At 47.6% G+C, this 27,567-nt stretch overlaps 1 protein-coding gene across 1 annotated transcript in view; it reads right to left on the reverse strand.

Moving 5' to 3' along the window:
* Positions 1–27,567, reverse strand: part of DNAH6 (dynein axonemal heavy chain 6) — a 2,906,060-nt gene that overhangs the window by 2,032,346 nt on the left and 846,147 nt on the right. The window contains exon 29 of the mRNA XM_030192089.1: positions 6,610–6,735. Within this exon, the coding sequence (XP_030047949.1) occupies positions 6,610–6,735 (126 nt within the window). The remainder of the gene's footprint in view (positions 1–6,609; positions 6,736–27,567) is intronic.

Consider the following 27,567-nt stretch of genomic DNA (forward strand, 5'->3'; position numbering starts at 1 on the left):
GGCTGCCACCCAGCTCGACTCCCCATTGACATCAGTGGAGGAAACTTCACTGCAGTCCATGTGGGTGTTGGCCCCTCGTCACCGTCATCGAGGACATTGGTCCTCGGCATCGAGGCAGTCTCAGTCACGGAGCTCCATTAGGGAAGTGCTTTCCGATACTGAAGAGGAGCGCTCATGGGAGTCAGCGGAAGATCCTAGATACTTTTCCTCTGATGAGTCTTTTGGGATTCCTTCTGAACCTCCCCCTTGTGATAAAGTCACCTCCAGGATGGTTGGATTAAGGCAGTTTCTGTCTGAAATACAAGTCCCAGAAGGCATTGCAGGCAAGGAGCCAGGGGGTGAGATGAAGAACCTGGACTGGACTCCTAGCTGCAATCGGGGAAGACATGGGTGTAAACTGGCAGGTTGTGTAGAGTGGCTGCCACTAGGCGGAAAGAGAGTTAGGAAACCCTGTGTGCAGGAGCTCATCATTGGTCTCATTAGTTTAATGCTCAACTCAGCTGGTATGGGTGTAGGGAAGCTAATGGAAGGAGAATGATTGGTGGTGGTAGCTGAGGCCAGGGATTGATTAGGCAGGTGGGAAGGAGTCCCAGGAGAGGAGTTCAATTCAGGAGAGAGAAGCTGAAGGAGAGAAGCAGTTGCAGGCTGAAAATCCTTGGGCAGGGAGGTCCCTAAAGTACTGAAGCAGGCTGAGATTCCTTGGGTGAGAGGAAGTCCCAAAAGTATTGAATTCACTGTGAAGCTGATGCAGGGGAAAACCCTTGGGTAGAAGGAGTCCCTAAAATATTGAACTCTCCTGAAGGTAAAGAGGATAGAAGGTAGAAACTGCTGCTTGGTGACTGAACGGTGATGATGAACTGAAAGAACTGTTTGTCTTGGGAATTGAATTACTGTTTATTGTGCACTGGATAAAGAGCCCAGACTGAAGCCTGTAAGCCTGTATTGAATCCTGGTATGTGCTATGCTGCTGTTGGAACTGTATACTAGAAACCTGCATGGAATAAAAGTCCTTAAGATTGAAGTTACTGGTGGACATCTATTTCTTCATTGTACTGGGAGCCTGTGGCTGGAGGAGATTGTTCTATCCTTGGCTGCACAAGAGAGGTACCTGGTTACACCCTCCACTTGAAAGGAGACTGTATCCTCCTGAGAGCCTCTCCTTTTTCTCGTTTGTGCAGGAAATGGCTGAGGCCATTCCATTCCCTATGGAAGTGGAGAATGAGCCCAGGGCTGAGATGCTCAAGGTCCTGGACTACACCCTTCCACCTAAGGAGGCAGTGATGGCTCCTTTACATAAGGTACTCAAGGAAGTCCTTATGCAAAACTGGTCGTTCCCTCTGTCTGGTCCCATGATCCCTAAGAAGACTGATTTCCAGTATCGGATCCACGGTGAACCTGGGTTGATGAGGTCTCAGTTACCCCACAATTCTTTGGTGGTGGATTCCGCCCTCAAGAAAGCTAAGAGTACTAGAGACTATGCCTCGGCGCCCCCAGGCAGAGAAGCTAGGACCTTGGATTCTTCTGGGAGAAAGCCATATCAGGTTGCTATGCTCGCTGCCCGTATTCAATCTTACTAGCTCTTCATGAGTGTTCACTTGCAGAACTTGGTGAGGCAGTTGTCTACCTTGGTTGATGCCCTCCCTCCAGACCAGGCTGAGCCTTTCGCCAGGTGGTCAGGCAGCAGAAGGTGTCTCGTAAATTCCAGGCCAGGGGTGCTTATGACACTTTTGATGTGGCATCCAGAATCTCTGCTCAGGGCATAGCGATGCGCAGACTCTCATGGCTGCGTGTCTCTGACCTGGATCATTCGGTCCAGAAGAGGATGGCAGATGTACCTTGCCGGGGAGGATAATCTTTTCAGAGAGAAGGTGGAAGATGTGGTCGACCAGATCAAGAAGCACAATGATGCTATGGCTTCTCTCTCCCGCCGGGCGCCTTCTGCTACAGCCTCCTCAACCAGGAGGTTTTTTTTTTTGGGGGGGGGGGCACGGAGTGCTCCATATTCCTATGCTAGGCTTAGGTACACTCCGGCGTCCCTACAGCCTATTCAGGCTCAGCTCCAGCGCGCTCATTCTGGTCAACAGCGTGCACCTAAGTCCCCTGCTACTCCCCAGCAAAAGCTCCAGTGAAGCACAGCCACAGTAAAAGTGTCTGTACCGGACAACTTGCCGGTTTGGAGGGAGGTTAATATTTTTTCACCAAAGGTGGCCTCTCGTAACCTCCAACCGGTGGGTTCTTCAAATAGTCTGATTAGGATACACCCTCAATCTGGAATCCAAACCTCCAAATTGCACAACGGGAGCTCATTCATACAGCTCCCAGCACAGGCAGGTACTTGCAGAGGAACTCTCTGCCTTTCTAAAGGCCAGTGCGGTCAAACCCGTTCCACCAGGGGAAGAAGGGCTGGGATTCTATTCCAGGTACTTCCTTTTGCAAAAGAAAACAGGGGGGATGTGTCCCATCCTAGACCTAAGGGCCCTGAACAAATTCCGAGAAAAGTTCTGGATGGTTTCCCTGGGCACCCTTCTTCCCATGATTCAGGAAAACAATTGGCTATGCTTTCTGGACTTAAAGGATGCTTACACACATATCTCGATATTTCCAGCTCATAAGAAGTATCTTCGATTTCGGCTGGGAACACAGCATTTTCAGTATCGTGTACTGCCCTTTGGCCTGGCGTCTGTACCCAGAGTGTTTACAAAGTGCCTAGCAGTAGTCGCAGCATCACTACGCAAGCTGGGAGTGCATTTGTTCCCTTATCTCGACGATTGTCTGGTGAAGAGCACCTTGGAAGACGGTGCTCAGGAGTCCATGCAGATGACTATTCAGGTGCTGGAGCTTCTAGGGTTTGTAATAAATTACACCAAGTCCCATCTCATTCCTGTTCAAAAATTGGAGTTCATTGGAGCACTACTGGACATGAAGACAGCTCAGGCTTATCTCCCCGAGATGTGGGGGTCTCTGGTGTCCACAGTTCAAGCATCTCAGTAGGTCACAAATCAGCAGACTCTTGGGGCACACGGTCTCCACAGTTCATGTAACACCCATGGCACATCTACATATGAGATCAGCTCAATGGACCCTAGCTTCCCAGAGGTATCACGCTGCGGGGAATCTGGAGGATGTTATCTGACTGTCCACAGACTTTCACAACTCTCTTCAGTGGTGGACAATCCAGCACCAATTTGACCATGGGACGATCATTCCAAATTCCTCAGCCACATAAAGTGCTGGCGACGGATACATCCCTCCTGGGCTTCACACTCAGGGAGCCTGGTCCCTTCAGGAAACAGGTCTTCAGATCAACCTCCTGGAGCTACGAGCGATCTGGAACACTCTGAAGGCTTTCAGATATCGGCTGTCCAACTAAATTCTCTTGATTCAAACAGACAATCAGGTTGCGATGTACTACACCAACAAGCAGGGGGTACTGGATCTCACCCTCTGTGTCAGGAAGCCGTCCAGATGTGGCTTTGGGCACACCATCAGGGCATGTTTCTCCAAGCCATTTATCTGGCAGGCGTAAACAACAGTCTGGCCGACAGGCTGAGCAGGGTAATGCAACCTCACGACTGGTTGCTGAATATGGGCGTCACCCACAAGATATTCAGAGCATGGGGCACTCCCTCGGTGGATCTTTTTGCCACTCAGATCAATCACAGGCTCCCTCAGTTCTGTTCCAAGCTTCAGGCCCATGATAGACTAGCATCAGATGTCTTTCTCCTACATTGGGGAACAGGCCTTCTGTATATGTATCCTCCCATACCTCTAGTAGGGAAGACTTTGCTGAAACGCAAACAAGACCACGGAACCATTTCTTGATTACACCCTATTTGCTGTGTCAGATTTGGTTCCCTCTTCTTCTGGAGTTGTCCTCCGAAGAACCATGGAGATTGGAGTGTTTTCCAACCCTCATCTCTCAGAACAAGGGGTCACTTCTACATCCCAACCTCCAGTCTCTGGCTATCACAGCCTGGATAAGAAGAACTTAGAGTTTGCCTCCTTGGGTCTTTCAGAGGGTGTCTCCAGATTTTTGCTTGCTTCCAGGAAAGATTCCACGAAGAGGTGTTACTCTTTCAAATGGAGGAGGTTTGATGTCTGGTGTGTCTGGCAGACCCTAGATCCTCTCTCTTGCCCTACTCCATAAGGGTTCACCTCAGTGCAATTAGTGCTTACCATAGGCATGTAGAGGGTAAGCCTATCTCTGGACAGCCTTTAGTTGTTCGCTTCATGAGAGGTTTGCTTTTGTGAAAGTCCCCTGTCAAACCTCCATCAGTGTCATGTGATCTGAATATCTTTCTCACCCAGCTGATGAAAACTCCTTTTGAGCCATTGAATTCCTGCCATCTGAAGTACTTGACCTGGAAGGTCATTTTCTTGGTGGCTGTTACTTCACCTCATAGAGTCAGTGAGCTTCAGGCCCTAGTAGTGAATGCACCTTATACTAGGTTCAATCACAACAGAGTAGTCCTCCGCATGCACCCTAAGTTCCTGCTGAAGGTGGTGTCAAGAGTTCCATCTGAACAAGTTGATTGTCTTGCCAACATTTTATCCCCGTCCTCATGCCCACCCTGGCGAAAGCAGCTTGTACACTTTGGACTGCAAGAGAGCATTGGACTTGTACGTGGAGCGGATGAAGCCCTTCAGACAGTCTGCCGAGATGTTTGTTGCTTTCGATCCCAACAGGAGGGGAGTCACCATCGGAAAATGCACAATCTCCAATTGGCTAGCAGATTGCATTTCCTTCACTTATGCCCATGATGGGATGACTCTGGAGGGCCATGTCACGGCTCATAATGTGAGAGCCATGGCTGTGTCGGTGGCTCAGTTAAAGTCAGCCTCCAGTGAAGAGATTTGCAAAGCTGCAACATGGTCTTCAGTCCACACATTCACTTCACATTACTGTCTTGAACAGGTTACCTAACGAGACAGTCGGTTTGGGCAGTTGGTGCTGCAGAATCTGTTTGGGGGTTTAGAATCCAACTCCACCCTCCTATACCCATTTTATTCTGTTCCAGGCTGCACTCTCAGCTAGCTGTATATAGTTCCAGATTAACCTATGTTAAGACCTTGCCGTTGCGAGGCCAATTGACCAATGTGTATTGTTTTGAGTGAGCCTGGATGTTAGGGATACCCCACTTGTGAGGATAACACAGCCTGCTTGTCCTCAGATAAAGCGAAGATACTTTACTGTAGCAGGTATTCTCCGAGGACAGCAGACTGATTATTCTCACAATCCCACCCACATCCCATTTGAGTTGTTATTTGTTTATTTCTTAATGCTTTAGATTTAACTGAGGTACGCAGTGGGTGGGAAGTCAGTCCGCACATTTGCACTGCACGCACACCAGAAGGCAAAGTTTTCGTTTTTTGCTATGGCAAATGCTGGTTCCCAGGCTGACGCGGACATCGACCCACTTGTGAGAATAATCAGCCTGCTGTCCTCGGAGAATACCTGCTACAGGTAGGTATCTTCGCTTTATAGCAATATAGCTTGCTGAACAAGCTTACTTCAAGAAGAGAAGTTATGCAGTGGATTGTTGACAGATCAATACAATTCAGGAGTAAACACAATTGCCCCCAGATTCTATATATGGTGTTCAAAATTGCACGTGGAAATTTTGTCCTGCGCCCAATTCCCGCAAGCAATAATTGAACAACAAACAAACTAGGGAGGAGTGGCCTAGTGGTTAGGTGGTGGACTTTGGTCCTGAGGAACTGAGTTCAATTCCCACTTCAGGCACAGGCAGCTCCCTTGTGACTCTGGGCAAGTCACTTAACCCTCCATTGCCCCATGTAAGCTGCATTGAGCCTGCCATGAGTGGGAAAGCATGGGGTACAAATGTAATTAAAAAAAAAAATTAGAGATGATGATTTGGTACTAATAATTAATTATTGGTGCTAATTGGCAAGAATTAGAATTTATGAGCACAATTCTATAAAGATGCATGTCTTTCTTTAATGATTTCTTATTTTTCTCTCTCCTGAGTTTATATTGGCTCCTGCCTCTTCTAAACGGTGGACTAAATAAGATATATTATTTTTGCTTTATGTTTAAGTTTATGAAGAAACTTTTCTTCTTTTTCTTATATCTGAATTTCCTATTCAAGTATGAAAATGGCTTGTAAATTTATTTAAAACGATAAATAAAGAAATAATAAAAAAAAAAGATGCATGCGTAAATTCTTACGCTCAGATCTGAAAAGATGGTGTGGCCACAGGAGGGGCATAGGCAGGTCATGGGCTTTTCAAGAATTTGCACACACTGTTATAGAATATACCTGTTCTACACCTAATTTAGGTGTGAGGATTTAGGGTTCAGTTAGTGTAAATCCTTGCGCCTAAAAGTTAGGCATGGACCCCGTCGCTAAATGCTATTCTATAAATGGCACCCAATTCGGAGCACCATTTATAGAATAATGCTTAGCGCTCATTTTTGGGTGCCATTTATAGATGTTGGTCATTGATGTTTTGATTATTTTCTGATTGCACTAAAAACATTATCCCACTCTCTAAAAGACCTGTGTAGCTCAGTACATACCAAGTCAATGACTTTGAAGGTTGCACTCACAAAATAGTATTTCAGAAATTCAATGCAAATAGATTTACCTTTTCTCTAACAAGGTCAGTCACAATGTCTCTTGCATGCACATCGATAGTTATTAATGCTGTTACTATATTTCTGTGTAACTCAGGAAGATGACCGCGCACCAATCCAGCCAGTGCATTTAATCTCTGTAAATAAAAATACATTTTAAAATATCTTCCCATTACGTTTGCAAGCATTACAGAATATAAGTTACACTAATTTTATACATGAAACTACAAAATTGGTATACCTTATGCATCTTGCATTGGTTTCAGTTAATTTGCACAAATGTATGCCTGCTCAAGACAAACATAACTTTCATGGATAAGCCTGCCCAGTTTCTCCTCTTTATGATACATGTGCAATGGTAGCATAAACTTGTCTCTATGCATATAAGTTTATGTCATACAGTTTTATAATGATCCATTTTCATATGTAAACCTCTGTTTTGTGCAAGGAAGTGGCTTATAAAATTACCTGAAGTGGGACATTTTTTAACAGGGTGCCTAGACAAGGATGGTTTCAGGTTTATTTCATTTGAGAATTCATCAAAATGGAGTACAATAAACAATATAAAACACAGGACACACATTGTCCAAAAGGAACGCCAGAATTTTAACAGAAAAGAAAAGATACTGTTTACCTGTTATGTCTCCAGACCCTGGTGCATAACCCCATCTGTGCTGAACATGCCAGTCACATATGCTACAGTGCAATCCAGTTAAAAATCTGCATTAAACGCTTCCAGAAAAAAGATGCATTTTTAATAGCTTCTTGAAGGAGGGCAGGGAAGATTCCATGCGTAAAAAAACTGGAAGCTGGTTGCAGAGCATAGGAACTATCAAACTAAACACTGAATTTCGAAAGGTAATCAAAGAAACTTGGCAAAAGGACAGAACCAATAACTGACATTGCTGAGCAAACCGGAGAGACCGAGGAGGAGTGTAGGGAATCAAAAACTGAGATAGAACCAAAGGAGAACCAATATGTAGAATTTTATGCAACAAAACCAATATCTTAAATGTTATGCAAAATGTAACCAGTAACCAACATATACCCATATGTTACACCCAATTTATAAAATCCACATATGAATCTATATTTATTTATTAGGATTTCTTTACTGCCTTTTTAAAGGAATTCATTCAAGGCGGTGTACAATAAGAATAAATCAAACATGATCAATAGGCAATTACAGAAGTAAAAATAGTCAAATAACAATACAAAGTAGGGCATGGAGGGGCATAATCAAACGGGGACGACCATCTCTAAGGGCACCCATCTCTAAGGGCGTCCCGGTGAAGGGGCAGGGAAATTCGTATTATCGAAACAAGATGAGTGTCCATCTTTCGTTTCGATAATACGGTCGGGGAAGCCCAAATCCCAACATTTAGGTCGACCTTAGAGTTGGTCGTCCTTAGATCGTCCTTAAAGATGGTCGTCCCCAGTTTTCAGCGATAATAGAAACCAATGATGCTCATCTCAGAAACAACCAAATCCAAGCCATTTGGTCATGGGAGGAGCCAGCATTTGTAGTGCACTGGTCCCCCTCACATGCCAGGACACCAACTGAGCACTCTAGGGGGCACTGCAGTGGACTTCAAAAATTGCTCCCAGGTGCACAGCTCCCTTAACTTGGGTGCTGAGCCCCCCAACCCCCCCAAAACCCACTCCCCACAACTGTACAAAACTACCATAGCCCTAAGGGGTGAAGGGGGGCACCTACATGTGGGTACAGTGGGTTTTGGGTGGGTTTTGAAGGGCTCCGGGTGGGGTGGGCTTGGGTCCGCTGCCTGAAGTGCACTGCACCCACTAAAACTGCTCCAGGGACCTGCATACTGCTGTGATGGAACTGGGTATGACATTTGAGGCTGGCAAAAAAAAAATTGGTTTTTTTAGGGTGAGAGGGGGTTGGTGACCACTGGGGGAGTAAGGGGGGGTCATTTCCGATTCCCTCCGGTGGTCATCTGGTCAGTTTGGGCACCTTTTTGAGGCTTGGTCGTGAAAAAAAATGGACCAAGTAAAGTCGGCCAAGTGCTCATCAGGGATGTCCTTCTTTTTTCCTTATCAGCCGAGGACGCTCATCTGTTAAGCATGCCCCAGTCCCGCCTTCCCGACACGCCCCCGGGAACTTTGGTCATCCCCGCAACAGAAAGCAGTTGAGGATGCCCAAAATCGGCTTTCGATTATGCCGATTTAGGCGACCCTGAGAGAAGGATGCCCATCTCCCGATTTGTGTCGAAAGATGGGCGTCCTTCTCTTTCGAAAATAAGCCTGATAGTATGGTACTTACAATGTCAACATAATATGTAATAGAACATTTTAAATGACAGTGAAGGGTCTAAGCAAAGATGGAACTTATAGATAGGTAAGAGAGTAAGAAGAGTTAGAAAGTAAAGTGACTAATTTAAAGAAAGTTGCACATGAGATCAGAGAGATGGTTAACATATAGATAGGTAAAAAAGTAAGAGGAGTTAGAAAATATGGTAACTAATTTAACGAAAGGTGTACATGAGGTCAGAGATATGCCTGAGAGACCCCAGTGAGGTTTCTGGGGTGGCCCTGGAAATAAGTTAGCCAGACAAGATATATAATAATGAAAGTATATGTTTTTATTCAACTGAGGTCTGGGACTTGTTAACTCACAGGCCAAGAATCTCAGATTTAACAGTTTCTCTGGGTTAGTAACAGGCTTGAGTAGGCCTCTGGCTAGCAAGCCAAGCAGCCTGTGGCTGGTGGGGCTGCCCTGCCCCAAACACAGCTTGTGAACTCGAACGGGCAGATGATCAGAAGCAAACGCGGGTACTAGAGGCTATTAGCAACATACTAGTGCCTGCTTTTGCTTCCACCCCATGATCAGAACCTCCGAGCGAGTGAAACAACGCACTCGCCAGCTCTGAATGCAACTAGCATGCAAATGCATGCTAAACAGGGCTCTTAGCACAAGTAGCATGCAAATGTATGCTAAACATATTCCTCCCCAATGATCAGTGAGCAGCGTGCCAAATATTGGAGTGCTGTCCACGGCAAACCCTACCCCAGCTCCGAGCTGGCGTTAGGAATTGCAGACCATTGGGGCAGAATGGTGAGCCCTGTCCAGCATACATTTGCATGCTAGCAGGCACACCATTCCCCCCCCCCCCCCCATGTATAAGCAGAACCCTGACCCCCAACCAGCAATAGCCCTGCCCAGTGCATCCCAGGATTCACTGGGCAGGGCTGGACACCACCATTTTCAAGGCGGCGCTGCTGAAACAGGAGGGAGTGTACCTCTCTCCTCCAACAAAGGTAGAGGGGGGTGGGAAAGAGGGCCGCTAGACCACCAGATTTGGGGGGGTGTTGATTTGCAGCCCACTGAGCCACCAGGGCTTTTTTGCGAGGGATGCAAGGAAAGGTTAGGTCCATTATCAGATAGCCTCTAGAAGGCACAGCAGGGCCTAGATTCAGGCTTCATTCCTACCCCACTCCTTCCCCAGCTTCCATCCACCTCTAGCACAACTCTTCATTTATAGTCAACTATTGTGATTAGGATAAAGAGGAGATTTTGCATTACTTTTAATTAGTTTCTGAGAAGCAAACACTAAATAAAGTACACATTATACCATATAATCTTAAGGTTCTTTATATTCCTCTAATATCACTAGTACCTTAAGAAGTTTTAATTAAACCTAGCAGTCAAGAAGCAAGAAGAGTACTATCCAGTCTTTTGCACTGAGTGTCATATGTATGATTATATCCTAGTTGATGAGAGGTTATATGTATGTACTCAATGAAAAGAGCTCCTAGATCTCAGAGAACAAATCCCACTTGGAGGAACTGAGGGAGACAGAGAGCAACATAGAGGAGGCCTACAGGGACATTGTGGAGAAGTCTCACCTCCAGTCTGGCAGCCCCTGTGCTACCTTGGAAGAGGGAGGTCTCTTAAAAGGAGAGCATCACCCTGGTGGTGAAGTTGGAAGTAATTCTGTAGCCAGGACCAGCCCACAAGGAATGCAATATTCCCTCACACCGAGGATGTGTCTCCAGGAGCTTCTGCCCAGGAGGGAAGAGTTAGGATGGCTGTTGTAGTTGGTGATTCAATTATTAGGCATGTAGATAGCTGAGTGGCTGGTAGACATGAGGATCACTAGGTCACTTGTCTGCCTGGCGCAGTGGCGGACCTCAAACGTCACTTAGATAGGATTTTAGATAGTACATGTGGGTACTAATACATAGGAAAATGTGGGAGGGAGGTTCTGGAAGCTAAATTTAGGCTCTTAGGTAGAAAGCTCAAATCTAGAACCTACGGGGTAGCATTGTCAGAAATGCTCTCTGATTCATGCGCAGGGCCCAAGAGACAGGCAGAACTACGGAGTCTCAATGCATGAATGAGGTGATGGTGCAGGTAGGAAGATTTTAGAATGGTTAGGAACTGGGCAACATTATGGGGAAGAGGGAGACTATTCCCGAATGATGAGCTCTACCTTAATCAGGGTGGGACCAGGCTGCTGGAATCAACATTTAAAAAAGAGATAGAGCAGCTTTTAAACTACAAACTGGGGGAAGGCTGACAGTTGTTCAAAAAGCCTATGGTTTGGAATAAGGTATCTTTCAAAGATATCACCAAAACAGGGAAGACAGGGCATCCTGATAACAAGGTTGCAATACAGACTATAGTAGACCATGGGGCTTAGAACCCCTACTGAGACTTATAAAGAGAGCAGAGGGAATCCCCGGGGTGAAAGTTGGGGGGGATACTATAAAGGCCCTAGCGTTTGCAGACGACTTGATGATAATATCAGCCTGCCCGATGAGCTCATTGGACCAACTGCTGAGCCTAACAAAGGAATTTGGACAAATCTCTGGTTTCAAGCTAAATAAAAAAAAGTCTCAAATAATGGATGTATATCCGAGTGGAACCCAGCAGGAGAAGGAAAGTTGCCCCATAGCCAGAGTGGAAGAGAAAATTAAATACCTTGGAACCAACATACCGCAAGATCTATCTAAATTATACCAAGAAAATGTCGAGCCCTTGCTTGAGACCACTCGCATAAAACTACAGTTGTGGGAGAAATATCCGCTGTCCCTTATGGGACGAATTGCTATTTATAACATGATGATAGTGCCAAAGTGGCTCTATAAATTTCAAACCCTTCCACTTTTTCTTAAGAAAGAAGATGAAAAACGCTTGCACCGGTATATACAGCGCTTTCTGTGGAAGGGAAGGAAAGCACGCCTCCCAGTACGGACGTTGCAAATACCAAGAGAATATGGAGGATTGGGATTGCTCAGCATCAGGTATCTTACAATAGCAAGCGGCATGCGACATATTTCTGATTGGTACAGATCAACCTCAGACTTTTCAGCAACAAATCTGGAAACAACATTAACACAGGGAATACATTTCAGTAGCCTGTTGCATGTGGGAGGCGGTCAAGCTCCTAAAGTCCTACAACAATCGCATATAATGCCCACGGCAAGGGCGGTCTGGAAGTGGGTTTGCCGACACCATCAATTTTCTGGACGAATTACGCCTTTTCAAGCAATTTGCAATAACCCACAATTCCTACCAGGAACTCTACACCGTAGATTTAACCAATGGCAGCAGAGAGGACTGGTATACTTACATCAGGTCTTGACATCAGAGGGGAGAACCAGGCCTTTCGTGGAGCTTCAGGCCCAGTTTAAATTTGATGAAAGAGATAGATTCTACTACTGGCAATTGAGACATTATATAAACAGCTTGCCCTGGGAATGCCTCACGGAAGATGTGCAGGAGGAGATTTCCTCAGCCTTTTCATTTAAGGCACAGGGCAGGGTGTCATTGACGATGCATCACAGACATTTAAGAGACATGACAGAGGAAATAGATTATGTAGCTCTGGCCCAGGCGTGGACGGAGGAACTGCAAATGACCTCAACGCCTCAAATACTACAGGAATACATTTATTCGACGCAAAAATCATCAAAGATGATCCAATATTGCGAAATGGAATACAAATTTGCATTAAGAACTTACATTCCACCAAGAAGAGCCTTCCATATGGGCATCTCTCCAGATGGAGCATGCCCAAAGTGCGGGACGCAGGGCGCGACACTAGGGCACATGTTCTGGACTTGCTCAAAAATACAGAGATTTTGGACCAGAGTAATACAAATGACATCCAGTATGTGGGGCACCACATGGAAGAAAGGGCCCGCTGTTGCTGTTCGGAAGACCAAGGATAGTTCAACCAACTACAGCAGGCTTCAAGGGATTTACTGGTAGAGCTGTACTGGCAGCGAAAAAACTTATTCTCACAGAGTGGATTTCAAACAAAGAACCGACTCTGCAGAAGTGGCGTGAGTTGTTGATGGACTACATGAAATTCGAAAAGAGATTAGCAGATTATAGAGGAGAACGGAGATTCACAGACAAAGACTTTTATAGACTATGGACCCCATTTTGGCAATCAATACCCCCAGTGGGTAGAGGACATATATTAAATATATGAGAAATGGTCAATGCTACAATCAAGCAGAATAGTCATTGCTTAAAAGGGACGAGGGCGGGAGATGGGAGGAGGGGAGGGGGGATGGAGATGGGGATAGAGAGGGTGGAAGGGGGGGGGGTAAGATTTAAAGAGTTAAATTTAAAGTTTGTGACTACACAGAATACCGTACTGAGACTGGGAAGGGGGAAATTCTCTAACCAGACCTATGTATAACTTATAGAATAGATTTGCATTGGAGAGAGAGAAGATTTTGTTAAATGTTTTATTGTAATCACATACAAAACAATAAACAAAATTTGGAAATAAAAAAAAAAAATAAAAAAAAAAAGTAGACCATGGGGCTTATTTTCAAAGCACTTAGACTTACAAAGTCCCATTGTAGCCTATGGAACTTTGTAAGTCTAAGTGCTTTGAAAATACGCTTCCAGGTGTCCTTAAATAAAAAGTAGACAGATTTTCAAGATGGCAAGTTATCACTTTCAACTGCTCAGCATGATGTAAACAGGAACAACAAACATAGTTTGAAATGTCTATATGGAAATGCCAGAAGCTTATGAAATAGGATGGGAGAATTAGATTGTATTGCACTAAAGGAAAAAATAGATATAATAGGCATATCTGAGACCTGGTGAAAGGAGGATAACCAGTGGGACACTGTTATACCAGGATATATATTATATTGCAGTGATAGGGTAGATCGAAGTGATGGAGGGGTAACATTCTATGTTAAGGAGTGCATTGAATCGAATAGACTAAAAATTCTGCGGGACACAAAACTCATCCTGGAATCCCTATGGACTGAAATTCCATGTGTAAAGGGGAAAAGGAAGGTGATAAGCGTGTACTACCGTACACCTGGCTAGGATGAACTGACAGATGTAGAAAGGCTGTGGGGAAAGCTGAGCTCTGCACTGGGTCTTTGGAACCAAATACCTTCCTATTTCATAAGGAAGAAATCTGATTGCTGCATAAATTCATCTAACATTAGAATATATTTGACCCGACGCAGCACTGTGCGCCGAAACACGGCCCGTGTCGGAACCACATTAGAATATCAATTTTTATAATAAATAGAATTGTGTCCCGTTTTTGAAGGCTCCTGGTGCTTTTTGCTGTACTTTGGACTTAATTCTGTACTTTGGACCCTCTCTGTACTGTGTTAGATGTAGAAATGTTATCAGAAATTAGGGAGGCTAACAAACTGGTGAACACAATAATAATTGATGATGTCAATTACCCCAATATTGACTGGATAAATGTAACATCAGGGCATGCAAGGGAGGTAAAATTCCTTGATGAAATCAAAGACTGATTTATGGAGCAGCTGGTTCAGAAGCCAACAAGAGGGGGAACAATTCTAGACATAGTCTTTAGTGGAGCACATGATCTGGTACAGGAGTTAATGGTGCTGGGGCCGCTTGAGAACAGTGATCATAGCATGATCAGATTTGATATAAACTCTGGAGTAAGTACACACAGACAATCCAATATGTTAACATTTAACTTTCACAAAGGTGACTAAGATAAAATAAGAAGAACAGTAATAAAAAATACTTAGAGGAGCAGTTCCAAAGATCAAAAATTTACATCAGATATGGATGATGTTCAAAAATATCATCCTGGAAGCCTAAGCCAGATATATTCCATCCATTAAAAAAGGAGGAAGGAAGACCAAATGACAGCTGGCATGGTTAAAAAGTCAGGTGAAGGAAGCTATTAGAGCTTAAAGAAAATCCTTCAGAAAATGGAAGAAAGATCCAACCGAAAATAATAGGTAACAGCATAAGTGATGGAAAGTCAAATGCAAAGCGCTGATAAGGAAGGCAAAGAGAGACTCTGAAAGGAAGATTTCATTGGAGGCAAAAATGCACAGTAAAAAGTTTTTTAGTTATATTAGAAGCTTCTGGCAAAAGAATCGGTTAGACCGCTAGATGACTGAGGAGTAAAAGGCGCACTCAGGAAAGACATGGCCATAGTGGAGAGATTAAGTGAATTCTTTGCTTCAGTCTTCACCGAGGAAGATCTGGGAGAGATACTGGTGCCAGAAATGGTATTCAAAGCTGAAGAGTCAGAGAAACTGAATCAAATCTCTGTAAACCTGAAAGATGTAATAGGGCAATTTGATAAACTGAAGAGTAGCAAATCACCTGGACTGGATGGTATTCATCCCAGAGTACTGACAGAATTGAAAAATGAACTTGCGGAACTATTGTTAGTAATATGTAATTAATCTTTAAAATCAAACATGATACTGGAAGACTGGAGGTTGGCCAATGTAACACCGATTTTTGTAAAAAGGCTCCAGAGGTGATCTGGGAAATTATAGACCGGTGAGCCTCATGTCAGTGTCGGGCAAAATGACAGAGACTATTATAAAGAGTTATATATAAACAGAGCATATACATAAGCATGGATTAATGAGACAAATCCAACATGGATTTTTTTTAGTGCATGGAAATCTTGCCTCAACTATGTGCTACATTTCTTTGAAGGGGTAAACAAACTTGTGGATAAAGGTGAGCTGGTTGATATTCTGTTTTTGGATTTTCAAAAGGCATATGACAATGTACTCATGAAAGACTCCAGAGGAAACTGGAGGTTTAAAAACTGGTTAAAAGATAGAAAACAGAGGCCAGGATTAAATAATCAGTATTCTCAATGAGTATTGGGGTTCCGAAGGGGTTTGTACTAGGACCACTGCTTTTTAACATATTTTTAAATGATCTAGAGATGGGAGTAACTAGTGAGGTATTTAAATATGCTGATGATACAAAGTTATTCAAAGTTGTTAAATTGCAAGAGGATTGTGAAAAATTACAGAGGACCTTACGAGACTAGACTTGGCATTGAAATGGCATTTGAGCACGTGCAAAGTGATGCATGTGGGAAAGAGGAACCCAGAAATAGAATGTCAGGTATTATTAGGAAAGGAATGGAAAACAAAAATGAAGATGTTATAATGTCTTTGCATCGCTCCATGGTGAGACCACACCTTGATTACTGAGTGCAATTCTGGTCACCACATCTCAAAAAAGGTATAGTGGAATTAGAAAAAGTACAGAGAAGGATGACAAAAATGTAATGTATTTTTTTGGATCTTTCCAGGTACTTGTAACCTGGATTGGTCACTGTTGGAAACAGGATGCTGGGCTTGATGGACCTTCAGTCTGTCCCAGTATTTCAATGCTTTTGTTCTTATGCAACCCACCTCCTACAGAAGAAGGTCTTCCAAGCTGAAGAGGGCTATTTGCTCAGAGCTGGTGCTGGTCAGCTCGAACTTTAACCAGCCCTTTATAGTACAGACTGATGTGTCAGAGGTTGGGCTTGATGGGGAAGACCATCTGGTGGTATATATTAGCCGGAAGTTGTTCCCAAGAGAACAGAATTATGCGGTGATTGAGAAGGAGGGTCTTGCAGTCAAATGGGCCCTGGAGACATTCCAGTCATGGCCGGTCTTAGGCAGGGGCGAGAGGAGCGGTCGCACAGGGCCCCGCACCTCCAGGGGCCCCGTGGTGCTCCCCACCACTGCCGTGATCTGACTCCTTGCCTCCTCTCCCCCGAGCCTCAGACTGCCCTCCCGGCACATACTCGTGGTCGCCCTGGTGGTGTAGTGGAGTCTTCAGGGCAGGAAAGATCCCCAGTCTTTCCTGCCCACTGCCGGCACTGATGCTTTGTTGCCGCATCCCTCTTTAAAAATGACTGCCGAGACTGTTGGCTCGGGCAGCCATGTGAATATTCAATTACTGTTTCATTATTGCTACCAAGTATTACATATTAAGCAGATTTGTTTTAATTAATTTATCTAGTCCTTACATGCACATGCATTTTGCTTTTTAAACACAAAAGTTTCCTATGATAGCATTGTGCATATTTGAATTAGTTTTTCTGCACAAGTTTTGCTTGATTTGTCTTTATTTGAAAAAAAAAAATGTTTAAAATGCATCTTGTCAACAAGGGGTGGTGCTAGGTGGGATGGGAGGCCCCACCTAACTGGTTTGCACAAGGCCCTGCAATTGGTTAGACCAGCCCTGGTTCCAGTACTATCTATTGGGACATAACTTCCTGCTGGTCACTGACCACCAACCCCTGTAGTGGATGACTCAATATAAGGATTTGAATGCATGTGTAATACAGTGATTCCTTGGCCTTCAATCTTTTCACAATCAGGTGAAACATCGGGTGGGCTGAGAGCTTGCTAATGCGGACTTTTTGTCCTGAGAGGTGGGCCCTGAAATGGCAGGCGCTCAACCGAGTACGGTTGAGCTGAGGTGGAGGGTATGTGAGGGGGTTTATAGAAAACTGCCCTTCACCCTTAGGAAAATAGGATACTGGGCTAGATGGACCATTGGTCTGACCGTGTTCTTACATTCTTATGCTTGAGAGATAATCTGCAGTTCATACATAGCTAGAGGACATTGTGGTCGAAAGTGAGAAATTGCTAAATACATTAGAAGAAATTACAGAGAATTGCAAAAATATGACTAACAGGTGCTATCCGAGCAATCAGTAAAGTGAATGATACATACCTGTAGCAGGTGTTCTCCGAGGACAGCAGGCTGATTGTTCTCACGACTGGGTGACGTACGCGGCAGCCCCCACCAACCGGAAAGAAGCTTCGCGGGACGGTAGGCACGCAGGGCACGCCCACCGCGCATGCGCGGCCGTCTTCCCGCCCGTGCGCGACCGCTCCCGCCAGTTGAATGACTAGCAAAAGATGAAACACACACAACTCCAAAAGGGGAGGAGGGAGGGTAGGTGAGAACAATCAGCCTGCTGTCCTCGGAGAACACCTGCTACAGGTATGTATCATTCACTTTCTCCGAGGACAAGCAGGCTGCTTGTTCTCACGACTGGGGTATCCCTAGCTCTCAGGCTCACTCAAAACAAGAACCCAGGTCAATTGAACCTCGCAACGGCGAGGGTACAACAGAAAATTGACCTACGAAGAACAACTAACTGAGAGTGCAGCCTGACCAGAATGAATTCGGGTCCTGGAGGGTGGAGTTGGATTTACACCCCAAACAGATTCTGCAGCACCGACTGCCCGAACCGACTGTCGCGTCGGGTATCCTGCTGGAGGCAGTAATGTGATGTGAATGTGTGGACAGATGACCACGTCGCAGCCTTGCAGATCTCTTCAATAGTGGCTGACTTCAAGTGGGCCACCGACGCTGCCATGGCTCTGACACTATGAGCCGTGACATGACCCTCAAGAGCCAGCCCAGCCTGGGCATAAGTGAAGGAAATGCAATCTGCTAGCCAATTGGAGATGGTGCGTTTCCCGACAGCGACCCCTAGCCTGTTAGGGTCGAAAGAAATAAACAATTGGGCGGACTGTCTGTGGGGCTGTGTCCGCTCCAAGTAGAAGGCCAATGCTCTCTTGCAGTCCAATGTGTGCAACTGACGTTCAGCAGGGCGGGTATGCGGCCTGGGAAAGAATGTTGGCAAGACAATTGACTGGTTAAGATGGAACTCCGACACCACCTTCGGCAGGAACTTTGGGTGGGTGCGGAGCACTACTCTGTTGTGATGAAATTTTGTATATGGAGCGTGAGCTACCAGGGCCTGAAGCTCACTGACCCTACGAGCTGAAGTAACTGCCACCAAGAAAATGACCTTCCAGGTCAAGTACTTCAGATGGCAGGTATTCAGTGGCTCAAAAGGAGGTCTCATCAGCTGGGTGAGGATGACGTTGAGATCCCATGACACTGTAGGAGGCTTGATAGGGGGCTTTGACAAAAGCAAGCCTCTCATGAATCGAACGACTAAAGGCTCTCCAGAGATGGCTTTACCTTCCACGCGATAATGGTAAGCACTAATCGCACTAAGGTGATTCCTTACTGAGTTGGTCTTGAGGCCAGACTCTGATAAGTGCAGAAGGTATTCAAGCAGGTTCTGTGCAGGGCAAGAACGAGGTTCTAGGGCCTTGCTCTCACACCACACGACAAACCTCCTCCACTTGAAAAAGTAACTCTTTTTAGTGGAATCCTTCCTAGAGGCAAGTAAGACCCGGGAGACACCCTCAGACAGACCCAACGCAGCGAAGTCTACGCCCTCAACATCCAGACCGTGAGAGCCAGGGATTGAAGGTTGGGGTGCAGCAACGCTCCGTCGTTCTGCGAGATGAGAGTCGGAAAACACTCCAATCTCCACGGTTCTTCGGAGGACAACTCCAGAAGAAGAGGGAACCAGATCTGACGGGGCCAAAAGGGCGCTACCAGAATCATGGTGCCGCGGTCTTGCTTGAGCTTCAGTAAGGTCTTCCCCACCAAAGGTATGGGAGGATAAGCATACAGGAGGCCGGTCCCCCAATGAAGGAGAAAGGCATCCGACGCTAGTCTGCCGTGTGCCTGAAGCCTGGAACAGAACAGAGGCAGCTTGTGGTTGGTCTGAGAGGCGAAAAGGTCCACCGAGGGGGTGCCCCATGCTCGGAAGATCTTGCGTACCACTCTGGCATGGAGCGACCACTCGTGCGGTTGCATGACTCTGCTCAGTCTGTCAGCCAGACTGTTGTTTACGCCTGCCAGGTACGTGGCTTGGAGGAGCATGCCAAACCGACACGCCCAACGCCACATCCCGACGGCCTCCTGGCACAGGGGGCGAGATCCGGTGCCCCCCTGCTTGTTGACGTAATACATTGCAACCTGATTGTCTGTCCGAATTTGGATAATTTGGCAGGACAGCCGATCTCTGAAAGCCTTCAGTGCGTTCCAGATCGCTCGGAGCTCCAGGAGGTTGATCTGCAGATCCTTTTCCTGGAGGGACCACAGACCCTGGGTGTGAAGCCCATCGACATGGGCTCCCCACCCCAGGCGAGATGCATCCGTCGTCAGCACTTTCGTGGGCTGCGGAATTTGGAATGGACGTCCCAGGGTCAAATTGGTCCGGATGGTCCACCAGAGCAGTGAAGTGCGGCAACTGGTGGAGAGGCGGATGACATCTTCTAGATTCCCGGTGGCTTGGAACCACTGGGAAGCTAGGGTCCATTGAGCAGATCTCATGTGAAGACGAGCCAAGGGAGTCACATGAACTGTGGAGGCCATATGACCCAGAAGTCTCAACATCTGCCGAGCTGTGATCTGCTGAGACGCTCTGGTCTGCGAAGCCAGGGCCAAGAGATTGGTGGCCCTCGCTTCGGGAAGGTAGGCCTGAGCCGTCTGGGAATTCAGCAGCGCTCCTATGAATTCCAGAGACTGAGTTGGCTGGAGATGGGACTTTGGGTAATTTATCACAAACCCCAGCAGCTCCAGAAGTTGAATAGTGCACTGCATGGACCGGAGGGCTCCTGCCTCCGAGGTGTTCTTGACCAGCCAATCGTCGAGATATGGGAACACGTGCACTCCCAGCTTGCGTAGGTAGGCCGCTACCACCACGAGGCACTTGGTAAACACTCGTGGAGCAGAGGCGAGCCCAAAGGGCAGCACACAATACTGAAAGTGCCGTGCGCCCAGGCGGAATCTGAGATACTGTCTGTGAGCTGGCAGTATCGGTATGTGAGTATATGCGTCCTTTAAATCCAGGGAACATAGCCAATCGTTTATCTGAATCATTGGCAGAAGGGTGCCCAAGGAAAGCATCCTGAACTTTTCTTTGACCAGGAATTTGTTCAGGCCTCTCAAGTCTAGGATGGGACGCATCCCCCCTGTTTTCTTTTCCACAAGGAAGTACCTGGAATAGAATCCCTGCCCTTCCTGCCCGGGTGGTGCGGGCTCGACCGCATTGGCGCTGAGAAGGGCGGAGAGTTCCTCTGCAAGTACCTGCCTGTGATGGGAGCTGAAAGACTGAGCTCCCGGAGGACAATTTGGAGGCAGGGAGGCCAAATTCAGGGCGTATCCGCACCGCACTATTTGGAGAACCCACTGGTCGGAGGTTATGAGAGGCCACCTTTGGTGAAAAAATTTTAACCTCCCTCCGACCGGCAGATCGCCCGGTACGGACACTTGTAGGGCGGCTATGTTCCCGTGGATCCAGTCAAAAGCCCGTCCCCGGCTTTTGCTGTGGAGGCGCAGGGGGCTGCTTAGGCGCACGCTGTTGACGAGAACGAGCGCGCTGGGGCTGTCCCTGTGCCTGACGAGGCCTTCGGGCCGGCTGGTTGTACCTACGCTTCGCAAAAGAATAGGGTGCAGCCTGCCGGGCCCGGGAAAAACGTCCACCTGTGGAGGTGGATGCTGAAGGCGCCCGGTGGGAGAGCTTGTCGAGAGCGGTTTCCCGCTGATGCAGTTGGTCCACCATCTGCTCGACCTTCTCACCGAAAATGTTATCCCCCCGGCAAGGGACGTCGGCCAGTCTCTGCTGGGTGCGGTTGTCCAGGTCAGAGGCACGCAGCCATGAGAGCCTGCGCATCACTATACCTTGGGCCGCAGCACGAGATGCCACGTCACAGGTGTCAAAAATACCCCTGGACAGGAACTTTCTGCATGCCTTCAGCTGCCTGACCACCTCCTGATAAGGCCTGGACTGCTCCGGCGGGAGCTTATCGACCAGGTCCGCCAGCTGTTGCACATTGGTCCGCATGTGGATGCTCATGTAGAGCAGGTAGGACTGGATGCGGGTCACGAGCATGGAGGATTGGTAGGCCTTCCTCCCAAACGAGTCCAGAGTGCGAGACTCCCGCCCCGGGGGCGCCGAGACGGTATCCCTCGAACTCCGTGCCCTCTTGAGAGCAGAATCCACGACCGCTGAGTCATGGGGCAATTGGGGCCGCATGAGCTCTGGGTCAGAGTGGATCCTGTACTGGGACTCTGCTTTCTTGGGAATGGTGGGGTTAGTTAATGGTCGCACCCAGTTCCGAAGCAGCGTCTCCTTCAGGACATTGTGCAGCGGCACCGTGGAGGACTCTCTAGGTGGTGATGGATAGTCGAGGACCTCGAGCATCTCGGCCCTCGGCTCTTCCACAGAGACCACGGGGAAGGGAATGCTGATAGACATATCCCGCACAAAGGAGGCAAAGGAGAGACTCTCAGGAGGTGAGAGCTTCCTCTCCGGTGAAGGCGTGGGGTCCGAGGGAAGGCCCGTAGACTCCTCTGAGGAGAAATATCTAGGGTCCTCCTCTTCCCCCCACGAGTCCTCATCCTCGGTATCGGACAGTAGCTCATGTAGCTGAGTCCTGAACCGGGCCCGGCTCGACGTCGAGGCACCGAGGTCTCGGTGTCGTCGAGCGGTGGACTCCCGCGCCGGCGGGGACGGAGCTCCCTCCATCGACGTCGACGGGGACTCCACCTGCGTGGCGGTCGAGACCGGCACCGCAAGCGGCGGCGGTGTCGACGGCCCCGGCGCCGGGCTAGAGCTCGCCGGCGCCACAGTCATCGGCGCCGAGGGCGCAAGCACCCCCGGCGCCGGCACAGCCTGGCGCATCAGCCCTTCCAGGATCCCCGGAAGGATGGCTCTGAGGCACTTGTCCAGGCCCACTGCCGAGAAAGGCGGTGGGGCCGGTAAGGGTGTCGGTGCCGGAAGCTGCTGGGGGCCAGGAGACGGCACCGAGGTGCCGGAACCCCGACGCGTCGGTACCTCCACAACCGACGGAGACCTCTCCTCTCTACGAAGACGCTTCGGCGTCGCCTCCTCTCCGACATCGGGATGCACCGAGGGCGACCGGTGACGACGCTTCTTGTCTTTTTTCCGATGCCCGTCACCGGCGCCGGAGGGCATGGAGGAGGAGGAGGTCGATCCCCCTCGGTCTCGAGGTACCGGGTCAGACAGGGTTCGGTCCCGTGGGCCACGAGCTGAGGGCGTGACCGGGGCCCACTGCCCACGCGGCCTCTCACCCCCACTCTCGCCGGAGGACCGGCGGGCCGACGGGACCTGTTCTCCTGGGGTCGCTGCCATCGGTGCCGATGTCTCGGGCATCGATACCGGTACCGAAGGACCGGGCGTCGATACCGATGCCTTCGAGGTCGACGTCGAGGGGCCGGCGCAAGTTCCAAAAAGACGGTCCCGTAGAACTTGCCTCGCAACCTGAGTCCGTTTCCGGAGACCGAGACACAAAGAACACGACTTGAGATTGTGCTCCGGCCCGAGGCACTGGAGGCACCAAGCGTGGGTGTCGGTCTGCGAGATCGGCCGGCCGCAGCGACCACACTTTTTAAATCCACTCGGAACCTTCGAGGACATCGACGGAAAAATCGCGTCGGCGAGGTCAAAGTCGTCAATGGTGGCTAAAATCACACCACGAAAAGCAAAACGACCGAGCGGCCACTAGGCCGCAACGCGGCGTCCCCGCTGGAAGCGAGGGAAAAAAGGGGAGCGCGTGCTCCACACGCGCAGGGTTTCTTTTTTTTTTTTTTTTAAAGGAAACCGGGCGGTAACGAATACCGTTAAACAAAGTTAGAAAAAAGCACGATCAGAGTACACGCGATCGAACGATCCGGCGGCTGAACAGAGAGAGCGCAAGACACGACTCTCTCCAGGCGCGGAAAAAAAGGAACTGGCGGGAGCGGTCGCGCACGGGCGGGAAGACGGCCGCGCATGCGCGGTGGGCGTGCCCTGCGTGCCGACCGTCCCGCGAAGCTTCTTTCCGGTTGGTGGGGGCTGCCGCGGACGTCACCCAGTCGTGAGAACAAGCAGCCTGCTTGTCCTCGGAGAACTATCTATCCTTCCAGAAATCACTAAAAACCCATCTTTTCAGGCAAGCATACCCAAATGACCCACACTAATCTCATGAACCCATATACTCAACAAATATCCACGAGACGACGACACTAACCCAAACTACATCTCCCACTAAATTTCCTTATACGTATCCCATGTACCATCCCCCCTCCCATCTCCACTACCCTTCTCCTATGCTCACCTACCCCTTGCTCACACCTTCTCCTACTCCCTTCTCCCTTGCCCATCTCCACCTACCTATCTCCTCATTATTCTGCTATACTTATATTTTCTCTATCAATACTCTGCAATCCCTATTACTATGTGAGCCGCACTGAACCTGCTATGAGTGGGAAAGCGCGGGGTACAAATGTAATAATAAATAAATAAAAAGATAGGACTTAAAAGGGTATATAACCTGACATTTAGAAAAGACTTTGGGAAGATCTCAGTACTTGTGACTAGACTTTGATTCACTGTCTGAATTCCCCTATGAGAAATGAATCTTGCTTATTGATCCTGTTGTATTTTGCTTGGTGAGTATACTAATAATAAACAATGAAGAATTGATTTCTCATATTTGTAGTTCTCTCTTAATTATTTGGTTTCTGTATTGGTAAGAGCAAGTGTACTGCTCTGTAGAATCAGAAGTCTAGGTATTACAGAGAAATAGATGTAATTCCCCATAATAACGGACACATTAGTGCAGCCTTGGGTGGTTTATTCATTCCTAGATACTTGTAGGTGGACTACATTATTGGGAACGATAGAAATACCCTAAATCATTTACAGTTCTAGGCAACAAGCCTGTATATTTATTTATTTATTGATGCTTGCTATACCACCTGCCCTAATTGGCAGACCGAGGTGGTGTACAGTTAAAAAAAACTTACTAATAAGAAACACAAGAAAGGAACTCCATTATTCAGTTAGGAAAGAGATTGCACACACACAAAGAGATTCAAACAGTAAGGGGCTCGAGTAGTAGGAATGTGTTTGGGAGGGAGAGGTTGAGGAAACCACAGGGAAGGAAAAGGAAGGATACTAACCCAGCAGGAATAAGAACTGCACCCCTACACCGGATTAAAGGCTCACATAAAAAGCCAAGTCTTCAGGGCCACTTTGAACTGCTTTAGCAATTGCTCTGAGCGGAGTGTCTTGACAGTAATGAATTCCAAAGATGCGATGCAGCAAAGAAAAAAAGTTTGACGTTTAGTTGATTCCAGGGTCGCCTGTTTTGAGCCAGGGAGCACCAGGTGATGATTATTTAGGGATTTGAGAGAGCAGGCCGGGAGTAAGGGATTATGAGGGAGGATAGATATACTGGAAGACCCACCCACAGAGATAAGTGGCAAGTATAAATAAATAAATATAATTATGGTGCTTTGTAAACCAGGCAGGGATAATACACTCTGTGGATCTTATTGGCCTATCTCACTTATTAATACTGACTTAAACATTTTTGCTACGTTATTAGTTACCCAGATGGCCCCTAGTTTGCCTGATGTTATACATCTTGATCAGGCTGGTTTTGATCCTTGGCGACAGAAGGTAGATAATATGAACAACTATTTGAGATGATGCACTGTCAAACTGCCTGCAATGCTTTTGGCGGTGGATGCATCAAAGGCGTTTGACAGGGTGCACTGGCCTTTTTTATTTGCAGTGTTGAAAAAATTTGATGTGGGTGAGGGACTTTGCACATGTTTACAGGCAGTATGTACGACACCTAGGGTGCGAATTAGAAAAAATGGGGATTATACGGAGGAATTCAAGCTGGGCAGGGGAATGAAGCAGGGGTGTCCTCTGTCTCCGTTGCTGTTTGCACTGGTTATGGTACCATTTGTGCAACTAGTTGGGGATTGTGAGGATATCCGCTGGGTTTCCATGGGGTCTATGAATCATAAAATGTCTTTGTTCGCAGACAGCAAAGATACTTACCTGTAGCTGGTATTCTCCGAGGACAGCAGGCTGATTGTTCTCACAATTGGGTCATCGTTGTCCACAGCGGCCCAGGAACTGGAAGAAAAATTTTGCCAGCAAAAATGAAGATTTTCGGGAATGTTCCGTCGTGCAAGCAAAATGGACTGCACGTGCGCGAACGGCTTCCCGCCCAACGCACGAGCGTGTCTCTTTAGTTTAATCAAAAAGCATATAAACAAGAACAACCATAATAACAACTCCAAAGGGGAGGAGGGTGGGTTTGTGAGAGCAATCAGCCTGTTGTCCTCGGAGAATACCAGCTACAGGTAAGTATCTTCGCTTTCTCCGAGGACAAGCAGGCTGCTTGTTCTCACAATTGGGGTATCCCTAGCATCCAGGCTCACCCAAAACAATGAACACTGGGCCTCGCAACGGCGAGGACATAACAAAGATTGACCTGAAACCAAAAAGAACTGAGAGTGCAGCCTGGAACAGAATCAAAATGGGCCTATGGGGGTGGAGTTAGATTCTAAACCCCGAACAGATTCTGCAGCACCACCTGCCCAAACTGACTGTCGTGTCGGGTATCCTGCTGAAGGCAGGAGTGAGATGTGAATGTGTGGACTGATGACCACGTCACAGCCTTGCAAATCTCTTCAATGGAGGCCGACTTTAAGTGGGCCACTGACATAGCCATGGCTCTAACATTATGAGCCATGACATGACCTTGTAAGGTCAGGCCAACTTGGGCATAAGTGAAAGAAATGCAATCTGCTAGCCAATTGGAGATTCTGCGTTTTCCAATGGCAACTCCCCTCCTGTTGGGATTGAAAGAAACAAACAACTGAGCGGACTGTCTGAAGGGATTCGTCCGCTCCACGTAAAAGGCCAATGTTCTCTTGAGTCCAAGGTATGTAAACTGCATTCGCCAGGGCAGGTATGAGGACGGGGAAAAAATGTTGGCAAGACAATTGACTGGTTCAGATGGAACTCCAATACCACCTTAGGAAGGAACTTAGGGTGCGTGCGAAGGACTACTCTGTTGTGATGAAATTTGATATAAGGTGCATGAACTACCAGGGCCTGAAGCTCACTGACTCTACGAGCTGAAATAACAGCCACCAAGAAAATGACCTTCCAGGTCAAGTACTTCAGATGGCAGGAATTCAGTGGCTCAAAAGGAGCTTTCATCAGCTGGGTAAGAACGACGTTGAGATCCCATGACACTGGTGGAGGTTTGACCTGGGGCTTTGACAAAAGCAAACCTCTCATGAAGCGAACAACTAAAGGCTGTCCCGAGATAGGCTTACCCTCTACACGGCGATCATAGGCACTAATCACACTAAGGTGAACTCTTACGGAGTTGGTCTTGAGACCAGACTCTGACAAGCGTAGAAGGTATTCAAGCAGGGTCTGTGTAGGACAAGAAAGAGGATTTAGGGCCTTGCTGTCACACCAGACGGCAAACTTCCTCCATTTGAAGAAGTAACACTTCTTCATGGAATCTTTTCTGGAAGCAAGTAACACTCAGGAAACACCCTCTGAAAGACCCAAGGAGGCAAATTCTAAGCTCTCAACATGTAGGCTGTGAGAGCCAGAGACTGGAGGTTGGGATGTAGAAGCGACCCCTCGTTCTGGGTGATGAGGGTCAGAAAACACTCCAATCTCCACGGTTCTTAGGAGGACAACTCAAGAAGAAGAGGAAACCAGATCTGATGAGGCCAGAAGGGAGCAACCAGGATCATTGTTACTCAGTCTTGCTTGAGTTTCAGCAAAGTCTTCCCTACTAGAGGTATGGGAGGATACGCATACAGAAGGCCTGTCCCCCAATGCAGGAGAAAAGCATCTGACAGTCTGTCATGGGCCTGTAGCCTGGAACAGAACTGAGGGACCTTGTGATTGATCTGAGTGGCAAAAAGATCCACTGAGGGGGTGCCCCACACTCGGAAGATCTTGCGGACTACACCCATGTTCAGTGACCACTCATGAGGTTGC

This window comes from Microcaecilia unicolor, chromosome 2 (genome assembly GCF_901765095.1).
Source record: "Microcaecilia unicolor chromosome 2, aMicUni1.1, whole genome shotgun sequence".
Classification (NCBI taxonomy): domain Eukaryota; kingdom Metazoa; phylum Chordata; class Amphibia; order Gymnophiona; family Siphonopidae; genus Microcaecilia; species Microcaecilia unicolor.